This window comes from Monodelphis domestica, chromosome 2, assembly GCF_027887165.1.
Source record: "Monodelphis domestica isolate mMonDom1 chromosome 2, mMonDom1.pri, whole genome shotgun sequence".
NCBI classification, from domain to species: domain Eukaryota; kingdom Metazoa; phylum Chordata; class Mammalia; order Didelphimorphia; family Didelphidae; genus Monodelphis; species Monodelphis domestica.
In genome coordinates, this window is record NC_077228.1 from 249821288 (window position 1) to 249843160 (window position 21873).

Sequence of the window (21873 nt, forward strand, 5' to 3'; positions counted from 1 at the left end):
TTTATAATTGTTGTGGATCAACTGTTGATCAGAGTAGCTAAGTCATTTGCTTAGGATTACATTGTTACTTAGTACAGTGTTGATCAGAGTAGCTAAGTCATTTGCTTAGGATTACATTGTTACTTAGTACAGTGTTCTTCTGGTTCTTCTTATTTCACTTGTATCAATACATGTAAGTCTGTCCAGGTTTCTCTTCCCATCATCATTTCTTATATATTACAGAAGTATTATTATCATCTAGAGGCAGCTAGGTGGCACAGTGGATAGAATGTTGGACCTGGATCCAGAAAGACCTGAGTTCAAATTTGACCTCTGACACTTTATTGACTCTGTGACCCTCTTCAGATCACTTTACCGTATTTTCCTTGGTTTCTTTATAAGATAAGATAGAGAAGGAAATAGCCAATCCCTCCAGTATTTTTGTCAAGATAACCTCAGATGAAGTCACAAAGAATTAGATATAACTGAAACAACTGAAGAGCAAAAACACATTTCATCATAGTCATATACCACAATTGACAAATATTTTTGTACCTATAGATCCTTTCCCATGAAATTGTGTTTTTAAAAAAAATGATATCCACCTTCTTAAAGTAAGTATTATTAGTTATATAATATTTTCATAACTATATAGAGGCAAGGGCAGAGTTGAGGAAAAAAAAGTTTGTGTCTTCATTTTAATAAATATATGTATTTTACTTGCCATTTTATAGGTGAGAAGATGCCTTAGGCTCAATGTGGACAAGTAGTTTGCTCAAAGCCAAAAAGCTAGCAGGTCTCAGACCTAAGATCTATTACTCCCAAAGCTATTGCTCTTTCCATTATATTTCTTATTCAGATTCTTATCATTTTTTACCCTGAATTATAACAAGAATATATTTATTACCTATTTTTCTCCATCTCAGGACACAAAACTTTTAGAATATTCTTTCTGACATAGTTTTCATTATATCAATTACCCATTTTAGATCTTATGATGGTTCCTTTTGAGTTAAAACGATATTAGATTCAGTCTAACATTTATTTCTTCATGCTGAACTGCTGCATCTAAGTAAATGCAATACTTTGCCTTTGTTAAGAGAGATATAGTGTTTAGAATGAGGGATCTGATAGTTCAGCTGTTCTTTGCCCTGGTCAGAGCACATTTGGAGTATTAATGCAGTTCTGGATTCCACGTTTCAGGAAAAATATTGATAAACTAGATCACACCTAGTGACTGAAGACATCATAGGATCATAGCTCTAGAGCTGAAAGGAAACTGAGATGCCTAAATAACCTGTCATATGTTTTTTTTCATTGATTTGAAGAACTTTTCCTCGGAAAGGAAAAGATGTATCAAGTATTTGAAGAAATGGCATGTCATAGAGGATTAGACTTTTTAGCTTCACTTTAAGAGGAGTAATAGCTGAAGGTAGTGGAGAGATAGGTTTTAGTTTAGTGTATACAATTAAATTGAAACTCTTACTAATGATTAGACGTATTCAAAAACTCATTTGGAAGATATTGAATTATTCTTTTCTAAAAGTGGAAGTCTTCAAGCATAGCCTGGATGACTTTTTCTGGGATATTATAGAAAGAATTTCTTTTCACAAATAGTTGAAACTATACATGTCCTCTAAGATACCTTTTAACTTATAAATTCTGTCTGATTATTGTCAGAATGTTAAGAATGAAAAAACCAAGCCATTAAGCAAAGGGAATAGGCAAAAGCCAAGTTATTGAATTAGAATTTGAAAATGAAGATTGGGATCTAATATGAAATAATAGTCACACAAAAATACATATTAAATAAATGGATAAAAATTTTTGTTATTAAAAGTAAAAGGAAATGCTTCTCATAATTTGTTCTAGCTAAAAATTTAATTTTGGTTGCCTAAAATGACTATATTTTGAAAATATTTTTTGTGTTAATTTTGTGAATCTTAAAATTTCTCAGACTCTACCTTAGAATATTTGGTTAAGGGGGGCAGCTGGGTAGCTCAGTGGATTGAGAGCCAGTGCTAGAGACGGGAGGTCCTAGGTTCAAATCTGACCTCAGCCACTTCCCAGCTGTGTAACCCCGGGCAAGTCACTTGACCCCCATTGCCTAGCCCTTACCACTCTTCTGCCTTGGAGCCAATACACAGTATTGACTGCAAGATGGAAGGTAAGGGTTTAAAAAAAAAAAAGAATATTTGTAAGGCTATTTCCCATTTAAACAATGGAGGTACTTGAACAGGAATGTACTGGGAACTTTAAAATTACTCCACCCATACTTAGGCATATCTTAGGGGAAGATAAAGTTGTAAACTCCTTACTGAACAATGAAAAAGTACTTAACTCATACTTATAGTGAGGCCAAGCCCTTAAGCTAGGTCTATTTTTAGATCTAATACAAAAGAGTGCTAAGTACCTATGAAGGTCAAATTAATCACTAAAAGGTCAAGCAAACAAAAGGCAAGTTTAACAAAAGAGGTGTGAAGTTTTAGTCTACCCAGAGATGGTGATTAACAAAAGAACATGTGAATTAAGAATGGTCAGTCTTGTGGAAAACGTCTACTGTGATTGGTAGATGTGAAAATTTAGGGGAGGTGCATAAGAGAAAATTAATTTTAAAAGGAGGTCAGGAACTGAGAGCTGGGCTCTCTTGGTGAGGTCTCTTGGTGACTGAACTTAGTTGAGCTCAGGGACTGAACTGGAGGGTCTCTGAACACTAGAGTTTTGCTTGGAAAGATCTTGTGGTGAGTGATTAAAGACTGACTTAGTTTCTCAAAGAGAAAGGCCTAGGCCAATGGCCTTTTCCTATTTCCTCTTACTCTGTCTCTTTCCCTTTCCTTAATTCCTTCATTTATATTAATTAAAATCTCCATAAAACCCAGCTGATTTGGGTATTTCATATTTGGGAATTTTTCCCATGACTACCACTTATTTTTGATATAAAATCAAGACACTACAAATTATCTTTACAGCTTTGGCAATTCACAGTCTTGAAACCCACACTTTCACGGTCACAGTTTATGGCAACCACTCTTTTGTCTATAACAATCTTATACTAAAATACATTTTTCTTTCAGTGTTTAATGCAGTTGAACAGAAACCTCAATCAGCAAATAAAACCCAAGCCAGAGTCAAGTGCATCTTTGTTCCTTGAGAAAACATCTTCAAGTCAAGCCAAAACAGTTGTTCATGAAATGAGACCAATTTCACTTCCTAATTTACCTTTGTCTACAATTTCAAATCAGAAGGAGTTGAAAGAATTAGAAACTACACCAGAAGTTGAAAGCCTAGGAAGAGTTGGGCTAGAATCCAAAGATGAAAAGCAATGGAAAGAGATGAAACTACAGATGGATGACTTACCAGGAATTTTAGCTCGGCTATCCAAAATCAAACTTACAGGTACACTTCTTATTTTACTTATTTAGGTCATTTCTTTATTTTCAAGCTCATCTCCAGTTATGGGAAGAGCTATTTTTGCTTACTGTGTAACATTTATTAAAATTGGAACTCTTTTAGTATTATTTTTGTTTCTCATTGAACTTTAATATAAATCTGAATATATTCTGAATTCTGTTTTAATTTGACAAATTACAAGGCTCCTATCTAAAATTATATTATCTTCCCTTAAAAATGCCACTGTTAGTTCTTTAGTTTCACTTCTAGTTCAACTTTACATTAAAGAAGCGTTTGAGGGTACAATGAGGTGACTCAGTAGATTGAGAGCCAGGCCTTGAAATGAGAGACACTTCCTAGCTCTCTGACCCTGGGAAAGTCACTTAACTTCCATTGCCTAGCCCTTATCACTCTTCTGTCTTGGAATCACTACACAGTATTGATTCTAAGACAGAGGGTAAGGTTTTTTGGTGGGTTTTGTGTGTGTGTGTGTGTGTTGTTTTTTTTTTTAATAAGCATTTGATATATGTAAGGGTCAGAAATGTGAGGGGTTTATATAAAAAGGTGGACTGGATTATTTAGGAGAAGGGTCGCCAGGAATTTAGTCCAATTCCAAAGAGATTTATTTTAACAATTTATTTATAAAATATAGAAAGAGTGAAAGTAAGAAAATTGATGAGAGGATTGGGTCTAGCCTACACACTTAAGTATTTTGCTCTAACCCCTGGCTCAACCCAGGCAGGGCTATTTAGCCCTTAGCTGGAGAGGCCTCGGCCTTGAGCCAAGGACGTGGGGATACAGGAAGCTTCTCTCAAGAAGATAGGTCTCTCCTGAGTCTAGTCTCTTCAGAAAATCTAGGAAAGGAGTCAGCCTTTTTCACTCACCCCACATGGTACTTTTATGGGAAGTAGAAGCAGTCCAAGATCCTCAGTCAGAGCTCCTCCAAAGTCAAGTTGAAGACGAAAGATCGAAATAAAAAGAGTCTTTACAGAAGTTCTTGGCATTTTTAAAGATTATTCCTTTTCATCACTTCCTGTGAGTTTTTTCCATTTTATGTGTATGAATTACAGCTAAAGTTTTGCTTAGGATTGCCCGGGGCCAGTCAGTTGATTCTGATTCTTCACCCACTATCGCACAAATGGGTCACAGACCTCCCCCACTCAAGTGTGAGTGGGGTGTATACAATTTTGGTTATTAAATAAAAAAATGGGCAGGGGAGAGTTAATTTAATCTTCACATTTAGAAACTTTTTATAGTAGGGGAGAACAGCAGATTATTGTAAATATATCATTTGCTACTGATTATCTTCCGTTTGTATCTTTGGGTCACTAAGTGTTGTCCTAGGTAAGACAATTCGTTAAGGGGCCTGTTTTGGTCTGGGTATACCCTGAGAGGTCTTTTCTGCATTTAACCTATAGTCTAAAAGACTATTTATTCAGTTGTTCACTTTCTATTCAGTGTCCCCTTGTTAGGTTCTAGTTCCAGATAAATTGCATATGGGGGAAGAATAAAATGGAAAAAAGATGGAGTTTGAATCTAGGCATTTTGGGGAACAAAGTAGTAAAATATGAGAATATCTAAGTAAGAATTTGGCAGTTGTGACGAAACATATACATCTTGGGGCATGAGAAAATTTCTTCAGGTGAAATTGTCTTGAATGCAGTGTGTGATAGTGAAATCACTTTTAAAGACTGATATATATTAATTTAAGGTCGCCAAGGAATTCACTTATGAAATTCCTAAATGAAACACTCAAGTCAGAATGGAGTTTTATGGCAGTTTAATCACAACAGGAGTAAGAAGAAGGAGAGAGAGAAGGAAAGAAGCGGACAAGGGAAAGAGGTTAACTCAACCTTCTGGCAGAGCCAGAGGGAGTCTAGGCGTTGGAAGGCCAAGGTAGAGAAGAGAATCAGTCCTTTGACTCATGTGACCGAACTGAAGGAAAGCTGCCTGCGGGTCTCCTCCCTGCTCAAGCTCCTAGAACGAACTGGCGCCTAGCCCTGTCCACAGGAAGTGAGTGAACTCCAGATGCTGTTCTCTACCTCACTTCCTGTGCCTCACACGTGCCAATGGTGGCTCAAGCTTGGCTTTGGACAGCCCAGGAGGGCAATTAGTTATTTCTGATTTGTCCTTGACAAGCACATGCCCGTGTAGTGTGGGTGTGCACAATTTTGGGTGCTAGACCAAGCAAGATGGAGGAGATTTAAAAATCACAAGTGACAAAACTCAGTAACCAGCCAGGCACAACTTGTTGCCTTCTGTGTACTTAGAATGACCTCCAGCTTATTTTGAAGAAAGCTGTTGACCTGATGGATAATCAAGAAGCCAAAATTGCTAAGTGGTGCAAGGACTATGAATATCAAGGGCCTGGCCAAGACATCAGAGAAGGCAAACACTGATCACTCACTTTTTTTTCCCTTTTAAATATTATTTTATTAGGTCATTTTCAAACATTATTCATTGGAAACAAAGATCTTTTTTTCCCCTCCCCTCCCCTCTCCTGCCATCCCTCCCATAGCCTGATCACTCACTTTTGAGAAAAAGACCATCATATCAAATTTCATCCCATAAAAAGGGTACTGAAATAACTGATAGATGTGACTCCTTAGTGATCTTCAAAAGATCCTGGGGGATTAAAGAAGGACTAATGAAGTGATTTTTTTATGAATGAAAATGAAAAGAGAATAGCATCCGCAAATTATATGAAAATTCTAGAGTATATTATTAAAGATATGATCAATAAATATCTTGAAAAGGAGACAATGATCACAAAGAATTAGCATGTGAAGTCAATAACAAGACATGGCAGACTAATCATATTCCTTTTTTTTAACAGCATGACTGAATTAATAGTTCAATAAAATGCTGTAGATTGAGTTTATCTAGATTTTAATTATTTGACAAAATCACTTACATTGTTCTTGAGAATAAAATGAAAAGATGATCTAAATTATAATGTATTTAGATACTCGTTGACTGCTCAGACCTAATGAGCAGTCTTTAATAGTTCATTTTTCAAGGTGGTCTTCATTAAAGTGTTCCAGGGTTTGTTGGCCTTGTGCCGTTTCACATTTTCATCAGTGATTTGGACAAAAGTAGAGATGGCATACTTTTATTTATACAGACAAATCTAGATACACTGACTGAAATCAGAATTTTGGAAGACTTTAACAGGCTAGAATATTGGTGTAGATCTAATAGAGTAAAACTTAGCGACAAATATAAAAAATAACAAAAAAAGGGACAAATACAAAATTTTATACTTGAGTTCAAAATGTCAACCTCATAGGAACAAAATTGGGGAGACAACTGTATAGCAGTTTGTCTGAAAAAGATTTGGAGGTGTTAGTAGACTACAAGAGCTATGCAACTCATTAGAGTGATATGGCAGTCAAAAAAAATTTGGAATTTTAAAAGTACTATAAGGCATAGTATCTAAGAATTAAGGAGGTAATAGTCCTGTTGAACTCTGTCCTATTCCATATATGCCCTGTTGAAACCATTCTATTCTTCATTTAATCATTGAAGTAATTTTCCCAAAGCATGAATCCAAGTCTTTTAATTCCCCCACTTAGCAAACTCCATTGCCTCCCTCTTGTCTTCAAATTTCTCTGGGTGACATTCAATGCCCTTTATAGCCTAGCCTCTCCCTACCTTTTCAGTCATCTTATACTTTACTCTCTACCATTCACTCTTCATTCCAGTGACACTGGACTTCTTGCTGTTCCACAGACAAGACACTCCATTTCTCAGCTCTGGGTACTTTTTCTCACTGACCCCACTCTTGGAACTTTTCCCCTTCTGTGTTCTGACTACTGACATCCCTGGCTTCCTTTAAGTTACTGGAAACCTTCCCTGACATCTCTTAATTCTAGTGCTTTCCCTTTGTTAGTTATTTCCTATTTATTCTATATAAAGGTCAGCTATGTGTCACAGTTGATAGAGTGCTGGCCCTGGAATCAGAAAGACTCACTTTGCTGAATTCAAATTTGGCCTTAGACATTTCCTAGCTCTGGAACCCCAGGCAAGTTACTTAACCCTGTTTGCTTCAGTTTCCTTATCTGCAAAATGAGCTGGAGAACCTCAAAGGGGGTCACAAAGAGTTGGACATGACAATTTCATTTAGTAGACATTGCCTATTTCATCTTCTGTGAAATGTGATCTTTTCTTTTGTTTGATTAAGACTTCTTTCTTAGCTATAATGGCTAAAATTTCCTAAATCTGTTAAAATCAAGATAAGGCTAACTGAGGCATAAAGTTCCAAGCTTGATCAACTTATTAGTAAAATGTGACTTTACCAGTAAATAGGATCTCAGCTTCCTTAGCAAAGTTAAGATCTCAAACAAGATTTTGGGGAGTCCAGAACAAAGACTAGGATTTCATAGATATAGAACAAGTTACAGTTGGTTAAAAGAGCTTGAGATGGATGACAAAATCACTATGAATGGTTACAGAGTTGAAGTATGAAGGGTAATAGGATTGGTTGAAAATTGGGAATGAGAGGCTAGCAACAATCCCCTCCTTCCTTCTGTGACTAAGAAATATTTATTGTTTGATTCTACCTGAAAGGTTAGAGGTAGTAGACAAGACTTCTTTGGATAATAAACCATATAAACTTAAAGAATATTTTATGGTATAAAGTTACAAAACCAAACTCCCTGGTGTCTACTGGCTTTCCTCAAGAATAAAATATTTCCTTGAGGCAAGAATAGACAATAATTAACAAGAGAACTGGACTTCTAAACTTAACTCATTATAAGCCAGCTGCTGAACTAAGTTCAGAGACAAAGAAGCATAACTTAGCCAGTCACAGAACAAAATGAATGGATTGTAAATTTGTTGTTATCATTTAGTCCTTTTTCATTTATGTCTGATTTTCTGTGACTCCTTTTAGAGTTTATTTGGTAAAAATGCTGGAATGGGTTGTCATTTCCTTCAACTCATTTTACAGATGAGGAAAGTGAGACAAATTGGATTAAGTGACTTGCCCAGGGACATACAGCTAGAAAGTATCTGAGGCTGGATTTGAACTCTGGTCCTCCTGACTTCAGGCTCAGCACTCTATCTACTGCACCACTTAGCTGCCTAATGATAAATGGGATAAATTAAAAGATGATACAGAATCAATTATTTAATTATTTTCATTATTCATTTTTCTTCCAAATAAAAATCTAATTAATATATTTTTATATAATGTATATCTTGAAGTATATATCTTAATATACCTGAGAAGACTCTCTTGTATGGGGTGGATAAGGAGAAGGGAAAAGGAAAACATGAACAGAGAGAGATAAAAAGTGAATAAAGGGAGAAAACCAACCCATCATCTCAGTCAGATAGTGAATTTGCAATGCTTCACACCCATTTTCCCCACCTCTGCCAAAAAGGAAAGGAAGTGCATTCTCTTCTCTCTTTTGGGGGAGCCAAAGTTGATCATTATAATTACACTAAGTTCAGTTTGGGATTAGCTTTGATGTTGTTCTTTCTACTTCACATTTTGGTAATCATGATATGTTATTTTCCATATTCAGCCTCACATATCAGTTTTAATATAAATCTTCCTTTGCTTCTCTGTATCTTTCAATTTTGTTTCTTAGGACAGTAGAATATTTCAATATATTTGTGGACCATTTATTCCCCAATTAAGGGGCATCTTCTTTGTTTCCAGTTCTATATGATCACAAAAAGTTATGCTTTAAATATTGTGTTATACTTGGAACATTTCTTTCCATCTTTGACCTCTTCAGGGTTATATGCTTAGCAGGGTGATCTGTTAAAGGGTGCATGAAAAGTTGCTAATTATCATTGATAAATAATTAACAACTTTCTAAAAATGCCATGATGTTTAGTTTTTGTTCATAAATATTTTATCCACCACATTCTTAAGTCTATTAAATAAATTAAGCTCTGATTTGTAAAGATTTGCTGATTTCTGAGGGGTTATATAAGCTCACATTAAAAATTAAAAAATTGACTTTATTTTGCTAGTAGGAACTGACTTATCTTTGTTAAACACTTAAGCTACATTTTTAGCACAATTTCTTATTTTAAAATGTTTTTATGGATATTTATTGTTTCTTACATTAGTAATTCTGACTTCTCCCTCCTCTTGAGAGCCATCTTAACAAATATTAATTTTTTATAAAGAAAAATATCATCTTAATGTGAATCTTAAAAACTACTCAGAAGTTTAGAAGTTTACTTTAGAAGATTTTAGCTATTATATTGTAACAATGGAGATACTTGGTCTAACAAGAATCAGGAATGTATTGGGAACGTTTAAAATTACTCCACCCTACTCAGACAGTGCCTTAGGGAAAGATAAAAGTTGTAAACTCCTGATTGGACACTGAAAGTCCCTAACTCATACCTTAAACTAAAGCTAGAACCTTAAGATAGGTCTGTTTTTAGATCTAATACAAAAAGGTGTTAAGTACTTGTAAAAGTTAAATTAGTACCTAAAAAGTAACTTACAAAAGGCAAGTTTAACAAAGAGGTGTAAAGTACTCAGAAGATATAATCTAATCAGAGAAGGTGAGAACCAAAGAAGGTGAGAACTAAGAATGGGCAGTCCTGGAAGAAAGCATCTACTGTGATTGGTAGACGTGAAAATTTAGGGGAGGTGACATAAGAGAAAAGTTTCTTTAAAAGGAACGGATAAAAGGTCAGGAGGTAAATTGAGTTTGGAGTTCAGGAAATTGAGTTGAGTGGAGGACTGGAACCCAGCTTGGAGACAGTCTCGTGGTGAGTAATAAGACTGACTCCTCTTTCCTGTAGGCTCAGGGAGGCCACTTTGGTCAAGGCCTTTAACTACTGCTAACTCTCTCTCTCTCTCTCTCTCTCTCTCTCTCTCTCTCTCTCTCTCTCTCTCTCTCTCTCTCTCTCTCTCTCTCTCTTTCTCTCTATTTCTCTCTCTCCCCCCCTCTCTCCCCCCCCCCCTCTCCTCTCACCCCTCTCTCTCTCTCTCTCCTTCCCTTAATTCCTTCATTTATATTAATTAAAATCTCCATAAATCGCCAGCTAACTTGGGTATTTTTCATATTTGGGAATTTCCCATGATGACTACTTATTTAGATTTTAAGTCGAAACACTAAAATTATCCTGACAGTTTTGGCGTTTACGGTAACTTCTTGATACACTGAAAGTCTGAAAACATAAGAAATAAGAAAAACCTGTGGTTCTCCCACCTCTGCAAAGGATATGTTGGGGAGTGTCTTTTCATTTCTTCATTTGAATCCTGCTTGATCTTTATTATTTTTTTTTGGTGTGTTGGTCTTTCCATTTACATTGTTATAATTATCATGCAAATTCTTTTTGTGGCTCTGTTTGCTACTCTTCAGTTGTTATTGATGTCTCCATGTATCTCTCTTTTCATCTTATGCGTGTCTTCTTATAGCAGCATGATTTCTTATATTAAATTCATATACCTAATTTTGTTTAGCCATTCTTCAGTTAAGGGGTATCTATTCTCTTACCCCCATTCTTCGCTCTCATAAAAAGTACTGCTATACATATTTTTTTTCCCTTTTAAACATTGTTTTATTTGGTCATTTACAAACATTATTCATTAGAAACAAAGATCATTTTCTTTTCCTCCTCCGCCTCCCAACACCCCTCCCATAAGCTGATGCACGATTCCACTGGGTATCATATGTGTCCTTGATTTGATCCCATTTCCATGTTGTTGGTATTTGCATTAGGGAGTTCATTTAGAGTCTCTCCTCAATCATGTCTCCTCAAACCCTGTAGTCAAGCAGTTGCTTTTCCTCGGTGTTTTTATTCCCACAGTTTGTCCACTGCTTGTGGATAGTGTTTTTTCTCCTAGATCCCTGCAGAATGTTCAGGGACATTTTATTTACACTAATGGAGAAGTCCATCACCTTCGATTGTACCATAGTGTTTTAGTCTCTGTGTACAGTGTTTTCCTGGTTCTGCTCCTTTTGCTCTGCATCACATCCTGGAGGTTGTTCCAGTCTCCATGGAATTCCCCCACTTTATTATTTCTTTTAGCACAATAGTATTCCATCACCAACATAGACCACAATTTGTTCAGCCATTCCTCAATTGAAGGGCATCCCCTCATTTTCCAATTTTTTGCCACCACAAAGAGCACAGCTATGAATATTCTTGTACAAGTCTTTTTCCTTATTATCTCTTTGGGGTACAAACTCAGCAGTGCTATGGCTGATTCAAAAGCCATAGTTCGCCCTTTGGACATAGTTCCAAGTTGCCCTTCAGAATGGTTGGATCAATTCACAACTCCACCAGCAATGAATTAATGTCCCAAATTTGCCACATCCCCTCCAGCATTCATTATTTTCTGTTGATGTCATGTTAGTCATTCTGCTAAGTGTGAGGTGATACCTCAGAGTTGTTTTGATTTGCATCTCTCTGATTATCAGAGATTTAGAGCACTTTTTCATGTGGTTATTAAAAGTTTTCATCTCTTTGGCTGAAAATTGCCTGTTCATGTCCCTTGTCCATTTATCAATTAGAGAATGGCTTGATTTTTTGTACAATTGATTTAGCTCTTTATAAATTTGAGTAATCAGGCCTTTGTCAGAGGTTTTGTTATGAAGATTGTTTCCCAATTTGTTGCTTCCCTTCTCATTTTGGTTACATTGGTTTTGTTTATACAAAACCTTTTTAATTTGATGTAATCAAAATTGTTTATGTTACATTTTGTGACTCTTTCTACTTCTTGCTTGGTTTTAAAGTCTTTCCCTTCCCACAGGTCTGACATGTATATACTATTCTGTGTTCACCTAATTTACTGATAGTTTCCTTTTTTATGTTCAAGTCATTCACCCATTCTGAGTTTTATCTTGGTGTAGGGTGTGAGCAGTTGATCCAAACCTAATCTCTCCCACACTGTCTTCTAGTTTTCCCAGCAGTTTTTGTCAAATAGTGGGTTTTTGTCCCAAAAGCTGGGGTCTTTGAGTTTGTCATATACTGTCCTGCTGGGGTCACTTATCCCAAGTCTATTCCACTGATCTTCCTTTCTGTCTCTTAGCCAGTACCAAATTGTTTTGATGACCACTACTTTATAATAAGAGTTTGAGATCTGGGACTGCAAGGCCACCTTCCTTTGTATTTTTTTTTCATTATTTCCCTGGATATCCTTGGTCCTTTGTTCTTCCAAATGAACTTTGTTATGTTTTTTTCTAAATCAGTAAAAAATTTTTTGCAAGTCCAATGGGTATGGCACTAAATAGATAGATGAGTTTGGGTAGGATGGTCATTTTTATTATATTGGCTCGTCCTACCCATGAGCAGTTAATGTTCTTCAAATTGTTCAAGTCTATTTTTAGTTGTGCAGAAAGTGTTTTGTAATTGTGTTCATATATTTCCTGTATTTGTCTCGGGAGAGACATTCCTAAGTATTTTATTTTGTCTAAGGTGATTTTGAATGGGATTTCTCTTTCTAATTCTTGCCGCTGAGCTGTGTTGGAAATATATAGAAATGCTAATAGAGAAACTAGGAGAATTGAAGGAGGAAAACGACAGTAAAACCATATTAGTGGGAGACTTGAACCAACCACTATCAAATTTAGATAAATCAAAACAAAAAATAAATAAGAAAGAGGTAAAAGAGGTGAATGAAATCTTAGAAAAATTAGAATTAATAGACATATGGAGAAAAATAAATAGGGATAAAAAGGAATACACCTTCTTCTCAGCACCATACGGCACATTCACAAAGATTGACCATACATTAGGTCACAGAAACATGGCACACAAATGCAGAAAAGCAGAAATAATAAATGCAAACTTTTCAGATCATAAGGCAATAAAAGTAAAGATCAGTAATGGTACATGGAAAACCAAATCAAAACCGAATTGGAAACTAAACAATATGATACTCCAAAATCGTTTAGTTAGAGAAGAAATCATAGAAACAACAGTTTCATCGAGGAAAATGACAATGGCGAGACATCCTTTCAAACCTTTTGGGATGTAGCCAAAGCGGTAATCAGAGGTAAATTATATATTATTGCATATATTAACAATTATGCATATTAAATAAAATATATGCATATAAAATCAACAAATATGCATATATTAACAAACTAGGTAGAGCAGAGATCAATCAATTGGAAATGCAAATGAAAAAACTCAAAAGCGATCAAATTAAAACCCCCCAGCAGAAAACCAAACTAGAAATCCTAAAAATTAAGGGAGAAATTAATAAAATCGAAAGTGATAGAACTATTGATTTAATAAATAAGACAAGAAGCTGGTACTTTGAAAAAACAAACAAAATAGACAAAGTACTGGTCAATCTAATTTAAAAAAGGAAGGAAGAAAAGCAAATTAACAGCATCAAAGATGAAAAGGGAGACATCACCTCTGATGAAGAGGAAATTAAGGCAATTATTAAAAATTACTTTTCCCAATTATATGACAATAAATACACCAATTTAAGTGATATGGATGAATATATACAAAAATACAAACTGCCTAGACTAACAGAAGAAGAAATAGAATTCTTAATCCCATATGAAATCCAACAGGCCATCAAAGAACTTCCTAAGAAAATATCCCCAGGGCCTGATGGATTCATCAGTGAATTCTATCAAACATTCAGAGAACAGTTAATCCCAATACTATACAAACTATTTGACATAATAAGCAAAGAGGGAATTCTACCAAACTCCTTTTATGACACAAACATGGTACTGATTCCAAAACTAGGCAGGTCAAAAATGGAGAAAGAAAACTAGACCAATCTCCCTAATGAATATAGATGCAAAAATCTTAAATAGGATACTAGCAAAAAGACTCCAGCAAGTGATCAGAAGGGTCATCCACCATGATCAAGTAGGATTTATACCAGGGATGAAGGGCTGGTTCAACATTAGGAAAACTATCCACATAATTGACCACATCAACAAGCAAACTAGCAAGAACCACATGATTATCTCAATAGATGCAGAAAAAGCCTTTGATAAAATACAACACCCATTTCTATTAAAAACACCAGAAATCACAGGAATAGAAGGGTCGTTCCTAAAAATAATAAACAGTATATATCTAAAACCATCAGCTAATATCATCTGCAATGGGGATAAACTAGATGCATTCCCAATAAGATCAGGAGTGAAACAAGGATGCCCATTATCACCTCTATTATTTGACATTGTACTAGAAACACTAGCAGTAGCAATTAGAGAAGAAAAAGAAATTGAAGGCATCAAAATAGGCAAGGAGGAGACCAAGTTATCACTCTTTGCAGATGACATGATGATCTACTTAAAGAATCCTAGAGATTCAACCAAAAAGCTAATTGAAATAATCAACAACTTTAGCAATGTTGCAGGATACAAAATAAACCCACATAAATCATCAGCTTTTCAATATATCTCCAACACAGCTCAGCAACAAAAACTAGACAGAGAAATCCCATTCAAAATCACCTTAGACAAAATAAAATACCTAGGAATCTATCTCCCGAGATAAACACAGGAACCATATGAACGTAACTACAAAACACTCGCCACACAACTAAAACTAGACCTGAGCAATTGGAAAAACATTAACTGCTCATGGATAGGATGAGCCAATATAATAAAAATGACCATCCTACCCAGACTTATTTATCTATTTAGTGCCATACCCATGGAACTCCCAAAAAATTTCTTTACGGAATTAGAAAAAAAATAACAAAATTCATTTGGAATAACAATAGATCAAGGATATCCAAGGAAATAATGAAAAAAAAATACACAGATGAGGGGGGCCTTGCAGTCCCAGACTTTAAAGTATATTACAAAGCAGCAGTCATCAAAACAATTTGGTACTGGCTAAGAGACAGAAAGGAGGATCAGTGGAATAGACTGGGGGCAAGTGACCTCAGCAAGACAGTATACGATAAACCCAAAGATCCCAGGTTTTGGGACAAAAATCCACTATTCGATAAAAACTTCTGGGAAAATTGGAAGACAGTGTGGGAGAGATTAGGAATTGATCAACACCTCACACCCTACACCAAGATAAATTCAAAATGGGTGAATGACTTAAACATAAAGAAGGAAACCATAAGTAAATTGGGTAAACACAGAATAGTATACATGTCAGACCTTTGGGAGGGGAAAGACTTTAAAACCAAGCAAGACATAGAAAGAATCACAAAATGTAAAATAAATAATGTCGACTACATCAAATCAAAAAGCTTTTGTACAAACAAAACCAATGTAACTAAAATCAGAAGGAAAACAACAAATTGGGAAAAAATCTTCATAAAAACCTCTGACAAAGGTTTAATCACTCAAATTTATAAAGAGCTAAATCAATTGTACAAAAAATCAAGCCGTTCCCCAATTGATAAATGGGCAAGGGACATGGATAGGCAGTTTTCAGATAAAGAAATCAAAACTATTAATAAGCACATGAAGAAGTGTTCTAAATCTCTTATAATTAGAGAGATGCAAATCAAAACAACTCTGAGGTATCACCTCACATCTAGCAGATTGGCTAACATGACAGCTATGGAAAGTAATGAATGCTGGAGGTGATGTGGCAAATTTGGGACATTAATTCATTGCTGGTGGAGTTGTGAACTGATCCAACCATTCTGGAGGGCAATTTGGAACTATGCCCAAAGGGAGATAAAAGATTGTCTACCCTTTGATCCAGCCATAGTACTGCTGTGTCTGTACCCCAAAGAGATAATGGACAAAAAGACTTGTACAACAATATTCATAGCTGCGCTCTTTGTGGTGGCCAAAAATTGGAAAACTAGGGGATGCCCCTCAATTGGGGAATGGCTGAACAAATTGTGGTATATGTTGGTGATGGAATATTATTGTGCAGAAAGGAATAATGAAATGGAGGAATTCCATGGAGACTGGAACGACCTCCAGGAAGTGATGCAGAGTGAGAGGAGCAGAACCAGGAGAACATTGTACACAGAGAAACACACTGTGGTATAATCGAATGTAATGGACTTCTCCATTAGTGGCGGTGTAATGTCCCTGAACAATCTGCAGGGATCTAGGAGAAAAAACACTATCCATAAGCAGAGGACAAACTGAGGGAGTAAAAACACCGAGGAAAAGCAACTGCCTGACTACAGCGGTTGAGGGGACATGACAGAGGAGAGACTCTAAACGAACACTCTAATGCAAATATTAACAACATGGCAATGGGTTCGAATCAAGAACACATGTGATACCCAGTGGAATCACGTGTCGTCTATGGGGGGATAGGGGGTAGGAAAAGAAAATGATCTTTGTCTTTAATGAATAATGCATGGAAATGATCAAATAAAATACTATAAAATAAAAAAAAAAGATTTTTGAAAATAGGTCAGGAAAACTTAAAGTTTTATGGTGGGTGGGGTTGGGATGCAGGCAATTTTGGTCTAAGGAATAGTAACATTAAGGGATCTTGAGAATTAGAGTTACAAGCTAATACTCTGAGAATTACACACTGAATCTCATTACACACTAGATTTATTGATTTTATCTATGCAGAACTTTTCAGTTGAATGAAATTCAAGTTACTGGTATTATCTTTTGTAATTTCCTTTATCTCCTGTTTGGTTAAGGATATAACTCCTACCCTAGCTAGTAAATGTATATGATCTGGGGGACAGCAGGGTAGCTCAGTGGATTGAGAACCAGGCCTAGAGATAGGAGGTCTTAGGTTGAAATCTGGCCTCAAACACTTCCTATCTATGTGTCCCTGGCAAGTCACTTACCCTCCATTGACTAACTCTAATTAGTCTTCTTCCTTGGAACCAATACACAGTCATTGATTCCAAGACAGAAGGTAAGGGTTAAAAAAAAAAATAGGTATATGATCTGTTTGTAGTCTGATGTTTTTATAGAATGATCATTAATAATTAAGGTCTCGTATCTATATTTAATAAGTTTTTTGTCTAAGCCTAATTTCTTCTAAACTGCCTTTCAATTTTCTCAGAAGTTAGTATAAAACAAGTTTTTCCAAGTTAATTTATGATTTTCATTTATCAAATAAGGGGTTATCCAGTTGTATTGTTTCAGAAACTGCCTTGTTTGATTTATTCTATTAATATATATCTCTGGTTTTGATGACGATTACTTTATAATTTAAGTTGACATTCTGGAAGTTCTATAGCCCTCTTTGTCCCTACTTCTTTTAACTTTCCTTTGATATTATAGAATTTTTGTTTTTCTGAATACATTTTGTTATTATTTTATTGAATTATGTGACATACTCATTTGGTAATTGGATTAGTACAGCATTAAATGTATAAGTTAATTTTGGTGGGATTTTTTTTTAATTTTATTTTATTTGATCAGCCTTGCCATGAACACTGAAATTTCATTTACGTTATTCTTTATTTCTTTAATGAGCATTTTGTAATTGAATCTATACAAATCTTTTGTGTGATTTGGGAGATCAATCGCCAAATATTTTATGTATTTTCTAGTTATTTAGAATGCGATTTATTTTTCTATTATTTCTTCCTTTATTTTTTTTATTATACAGAAGTGCTGTTAGGTTTTGAAATTTTCTTTTAGACCCTGCAACTTTCTTGGAACTATTAATTGCTGATTCTCTGAGGTTTTCCAAGTTAATCATTATACCATTAGCAAACAGTAATACTTTTATCTCTTTTCCTATCTTATTCCTTTAATTTCTTTGACTTGTCTTATGATTGCTGGTTTTTCTAGAACCATATCAAGTAATATGGGGAGAATGGGCATCTTTAATTTATCTCATATTTTTAGGAAGGATTCTAGTATATTCCCATTGCTTCTGATGCTTAGCTTTGGTTTCAGATAGATGCTTTTTATGATTTTTAATAAAACATGACTATCTTTTATAGAGTTTTTAGTATAAAAATGTGTTTCCTTTTGTTCAAGGCTTTTTCTATATCTATTGAGATAATCATGTGGTTTGGGATGTTTTAGTTTTAATTAACTAATTAATTTAATTTAAATAATAAGATTAATTATGTTGTTTGTTTCCCTTGCATCCATGATATAAATCCCACTTGATTATAATGAATAATTTCTTGGATAAATCAGTCTAGTATGTTTAATGGAATTTTTAAAAAAACTTTTGAGTCAATACTCATTAATGATAATGGCCTGTAGTTTTTTTTTTTACCCTCCTGGGTTTTATCTTTGTCTGATTTAGATATTGAGATTATATTTTTCTTAGAAAAATATTATTTTTATTCAAAACGTTTTATTTAATTAATTTAGAATATTTTTCCATGGTTACAAGATTCATGTTCTTTCCCTTCTCTCCTCCCACCCCCTTCCATAGCCAACAAGCAGTTCCTCTGGGTTTTACATGTGTCATTATAAAAATATTCTGTTAGGATGCCTCTTTTTCAGTTTTTGAGAATAGCTTTTGATATTTTGATACTAACTTCTTTAGAAGATTAGTAGAATTCTCCTTCATCAGAACCACAATTGCTTTTCTTTGGTAGTTCCTTTAGAGCTAGATCTACTTCCTTTCCAGGTTGTTTAAAGTCTCTCACTGGTCTTCTGGTAATTTGGATTTTTTAATAGTTTTCAAGGTATTTCTCTTCTGTATTCATAGTTTAACCTGTAACTGATAATAAAAATCTCATTTTTATCATTTTTATTTCTTCCAGTTTTGCTGTGATTTCACCTTGATTACTTGCCATTTTGTTGATTTGATTTTCTGCTCTTTAAAAAAAAAAACGTATTAGCTAAGAGCTTATCAGTTTTATTAGCATTTTTAAAGAACCTGCTTTTAGTTTATTATTTTTATGATGGTTTAAAAAATTTCCAGTGACCTACTTCCTTTGTAATTTTTAACATCCTTTTGTGCTTACTTTAGGTTTGTTAATTTTTTTACATTCTAATTTTTAAAAATTTACATTTAGTGGTTCGTTGATCATTTCTTTTTCTATATTGTTAATAGGTTTGTAACGATATAAGTTTTCTTTTGAGACTTTTTTGGTTCTATCCCTGAAATGTTCAAATGTTGTTTTATCATTTTGATTCTCTTATATAGTTATTTTTCCAATATTTGTTCTTTTACCCACTTATCATTTAGGATTTCTTTGTTAAGTCTTCATTTGTCAGTATCTTTGTGCACCCTAAGTCAGTTTCTGCTTTTATTATGCTCTCTCCTGTAAATGACGTACAGTGGTACCTTGATACACAAGAATCTTAAGTCATTAGCAATTTGAGATACAAGCAGTCACAATCAGGATTTTTTGCTTTAAGTCACGAGCGGATATTTAAATCACAAGCTTCTGCCACCCTCCACTAGATAGCCTACCGAACATTCAGTTTCACAAGTTACATGAGGCTATCTCATTTAGTTTAGTGTTTATCTGGCCTTGTGAGCATCTATATTCAATTGCTTTTGCTTTCTTCTTTATTTTTGTCTTATCAGTGTTTTTTTGGCAAATTTCTTATGGAGGAATTGAGGTGTTAGAACAGCAGCAGCTTATGAAGGTTTTGCAGGAAATTAGTGAGTTGGATGAGGTAATCAGTACAAGTGAGGTTAAGGAAATGTTATGTTTATTGAAAAATACCCAGAAAAAGTTGCAACTGGTTGTGCATTGGAGCTGTTGTAATGACACTTGTTTTACACATTATTGAAATGTTCTGAAAAGGAGGAAGAAACAATCTTCCATGGAAAGGTTTTTGTTGAAACAGCCTTTTAAGTGAAATCGAGGAAAGTGGCAAAACAGCCCAAATTCAGTGAAGAAAATGATAATTAAGTAAGTAAAAAAATAGCAATTAAGTTTGACAATGAAGTTACATATCATAAGTAATTAAGTTATGTTAAGTGGCAGTGCATGAAATGAAAACCTTTTCTGAAGGTAAGTGACATTTTATATGCAAGTTTATTTCTTTATATTCTTTCTTATTACATGTAAATATATTTATTTGCTTTTTTATAAAGCACATTTTTGTATTTAAAAGCATATAAAACAAAAAATCCATGTGGGTTTTTTGGGCTGGAATGGGTTAATAGCATTTCAATTAATTTAAATGGGGAAATTCAATTTGACACATGAGCAAATTGAATTACAAGCTTGACTATGGACAAATAATTTTGCCTTTTTTTTGCATTTGTTTTCAATATCTCTGTTCCCTAGCATATGGCCAGTTTTTATAAAAATTCTACATAGTGCTGAGACATGTATATTCTTTTGTTGCCCAATTAAAAAAATAATTCTATCAACTTTAATTTCTCTAACAGTTTATTAATTTACATTTTTTTCTTTTATTTATATTTGTTTTAGGCTATTGAAGTCTCCCATCACCATCACTATTTTTTTTTGGTAGCAAGTAAAAGAGCTTGGCCAGGTTCTCTGTCCTCAAATCTTTTTTTTAAATTAAGTTAAAAAAATGTTTTTTAAGAACCAACTTCTACTTAGAGTTTTCTGAAGTTCTATATTCCAAACTGTCTAACCTCCTTAGTCGCTCCTTTCTCCCAGAGCTGACAAGCAATTCAATCTGGGTTATACATGTATTAAATCATGCAAAACATGTGTCAATATTATTCTTTTTTATCCTTAAAGAGTTTTTTTATTTTTATTTAATTAATTATTTTAGAATATTTTTCTATGGTTACATGATTCATCTTCTTTCCCTCCCCTCTTCCCCACACACCCTTCCTGGAGTTGACAAGCACTTCCACTGGGTTATATAGGAATCTATAATGGGGAACTATCCTAGAGGGATGTGAGATGATACATCTAGGAACGCCCCAAGGCCAGTGAAGCAAAAACCCTTTGGCTTCCAAAAAAAAAAAAGTTTATTTTATAATGAGAATAAGGGAAACTGGTAGGTAGGACCCTAACTCCACCCAAATTCTAAATCTCCTGAGAAAGGAGAGCCTTCTTTTACTTCTCTGGGCCTTGCCTACAGCTCCCTAATACCTAAAACCCTTCCCCAGGCTATCTGACTCTATCCTGATCTTCCCACTAGTGATTTGCAAAAGAAAAAAAAGAAAGCTTGGGTTTGGCTGCACTAAGTAACCCAAAGTAACAGATGAAAATCTTTGGATTACCTTAGCCCTAAAGTGCTTCTGGCAGATGGACCACTGGCAGATGATCTCTGGACTCAAGTGAAAATGGTTTCCTCCAAATACATTCTCTACCAAGAACGAAATTTTGATTATCTTGGGAAAATCTCTCAGAGCAAACCCCTTCAGCTTGGTGGAAATTCAGGTGGTAGAGTCCAACCTACTTCCAGCTCAAAGGAAATCCAAGAAGGAAGTAAAGTCATTTATTATGTAGTAAGCAAAGGAAGATTGCAAAAGGATTTTGCAAAATGAACTTCATTGGATTGACAGGGACATGTGACAGAATCACATGGGAGCCTGGGTCAAGATTCTAAGGTCTCAACTGAAAAAACAGTTTCCTGGGGAAGCTTTTGGAGATAGCTGGAATTTCTGTCTTTTCTAAAAGGTTTCTGGCCCTTTGTAAGATACCAGCTTTAGTGGAGAAAAACCTGCTTTTACTGGCTGTTGGCAACTGGACAGAAGACCAAAGAACCACTTCTCAGCTGGACCTAC

At 34.8% G+C, this 21873-nt stretch overlaps 1 protein-coding gene across 3 annotated transcripts in view; it reads left to right on the top strand.

Annotated features, from left to right (window-relative positions):
* The window catches only part of LOC100021387 (protoheme IX farnesyltransferase, mitochondrial), a 193826-nt gene that overhangs the window by 25576 nt on the left and 146377 nt on the right, over positions 1-21873 (top strand). For all 3 annotated transcript variants that reach the window (XM_001373524.4, XM_056817469.1, XM_007483380.3), the window contains exon 3: positions 3054-3375. In XM_001373524.4, coding sequence (XP_001373561.4) covers positions 3054-3375 — 322 coding nt within the window. The remainder of the gene's footprint in view (positions 1-3053; positions 3376-21873) is intronic.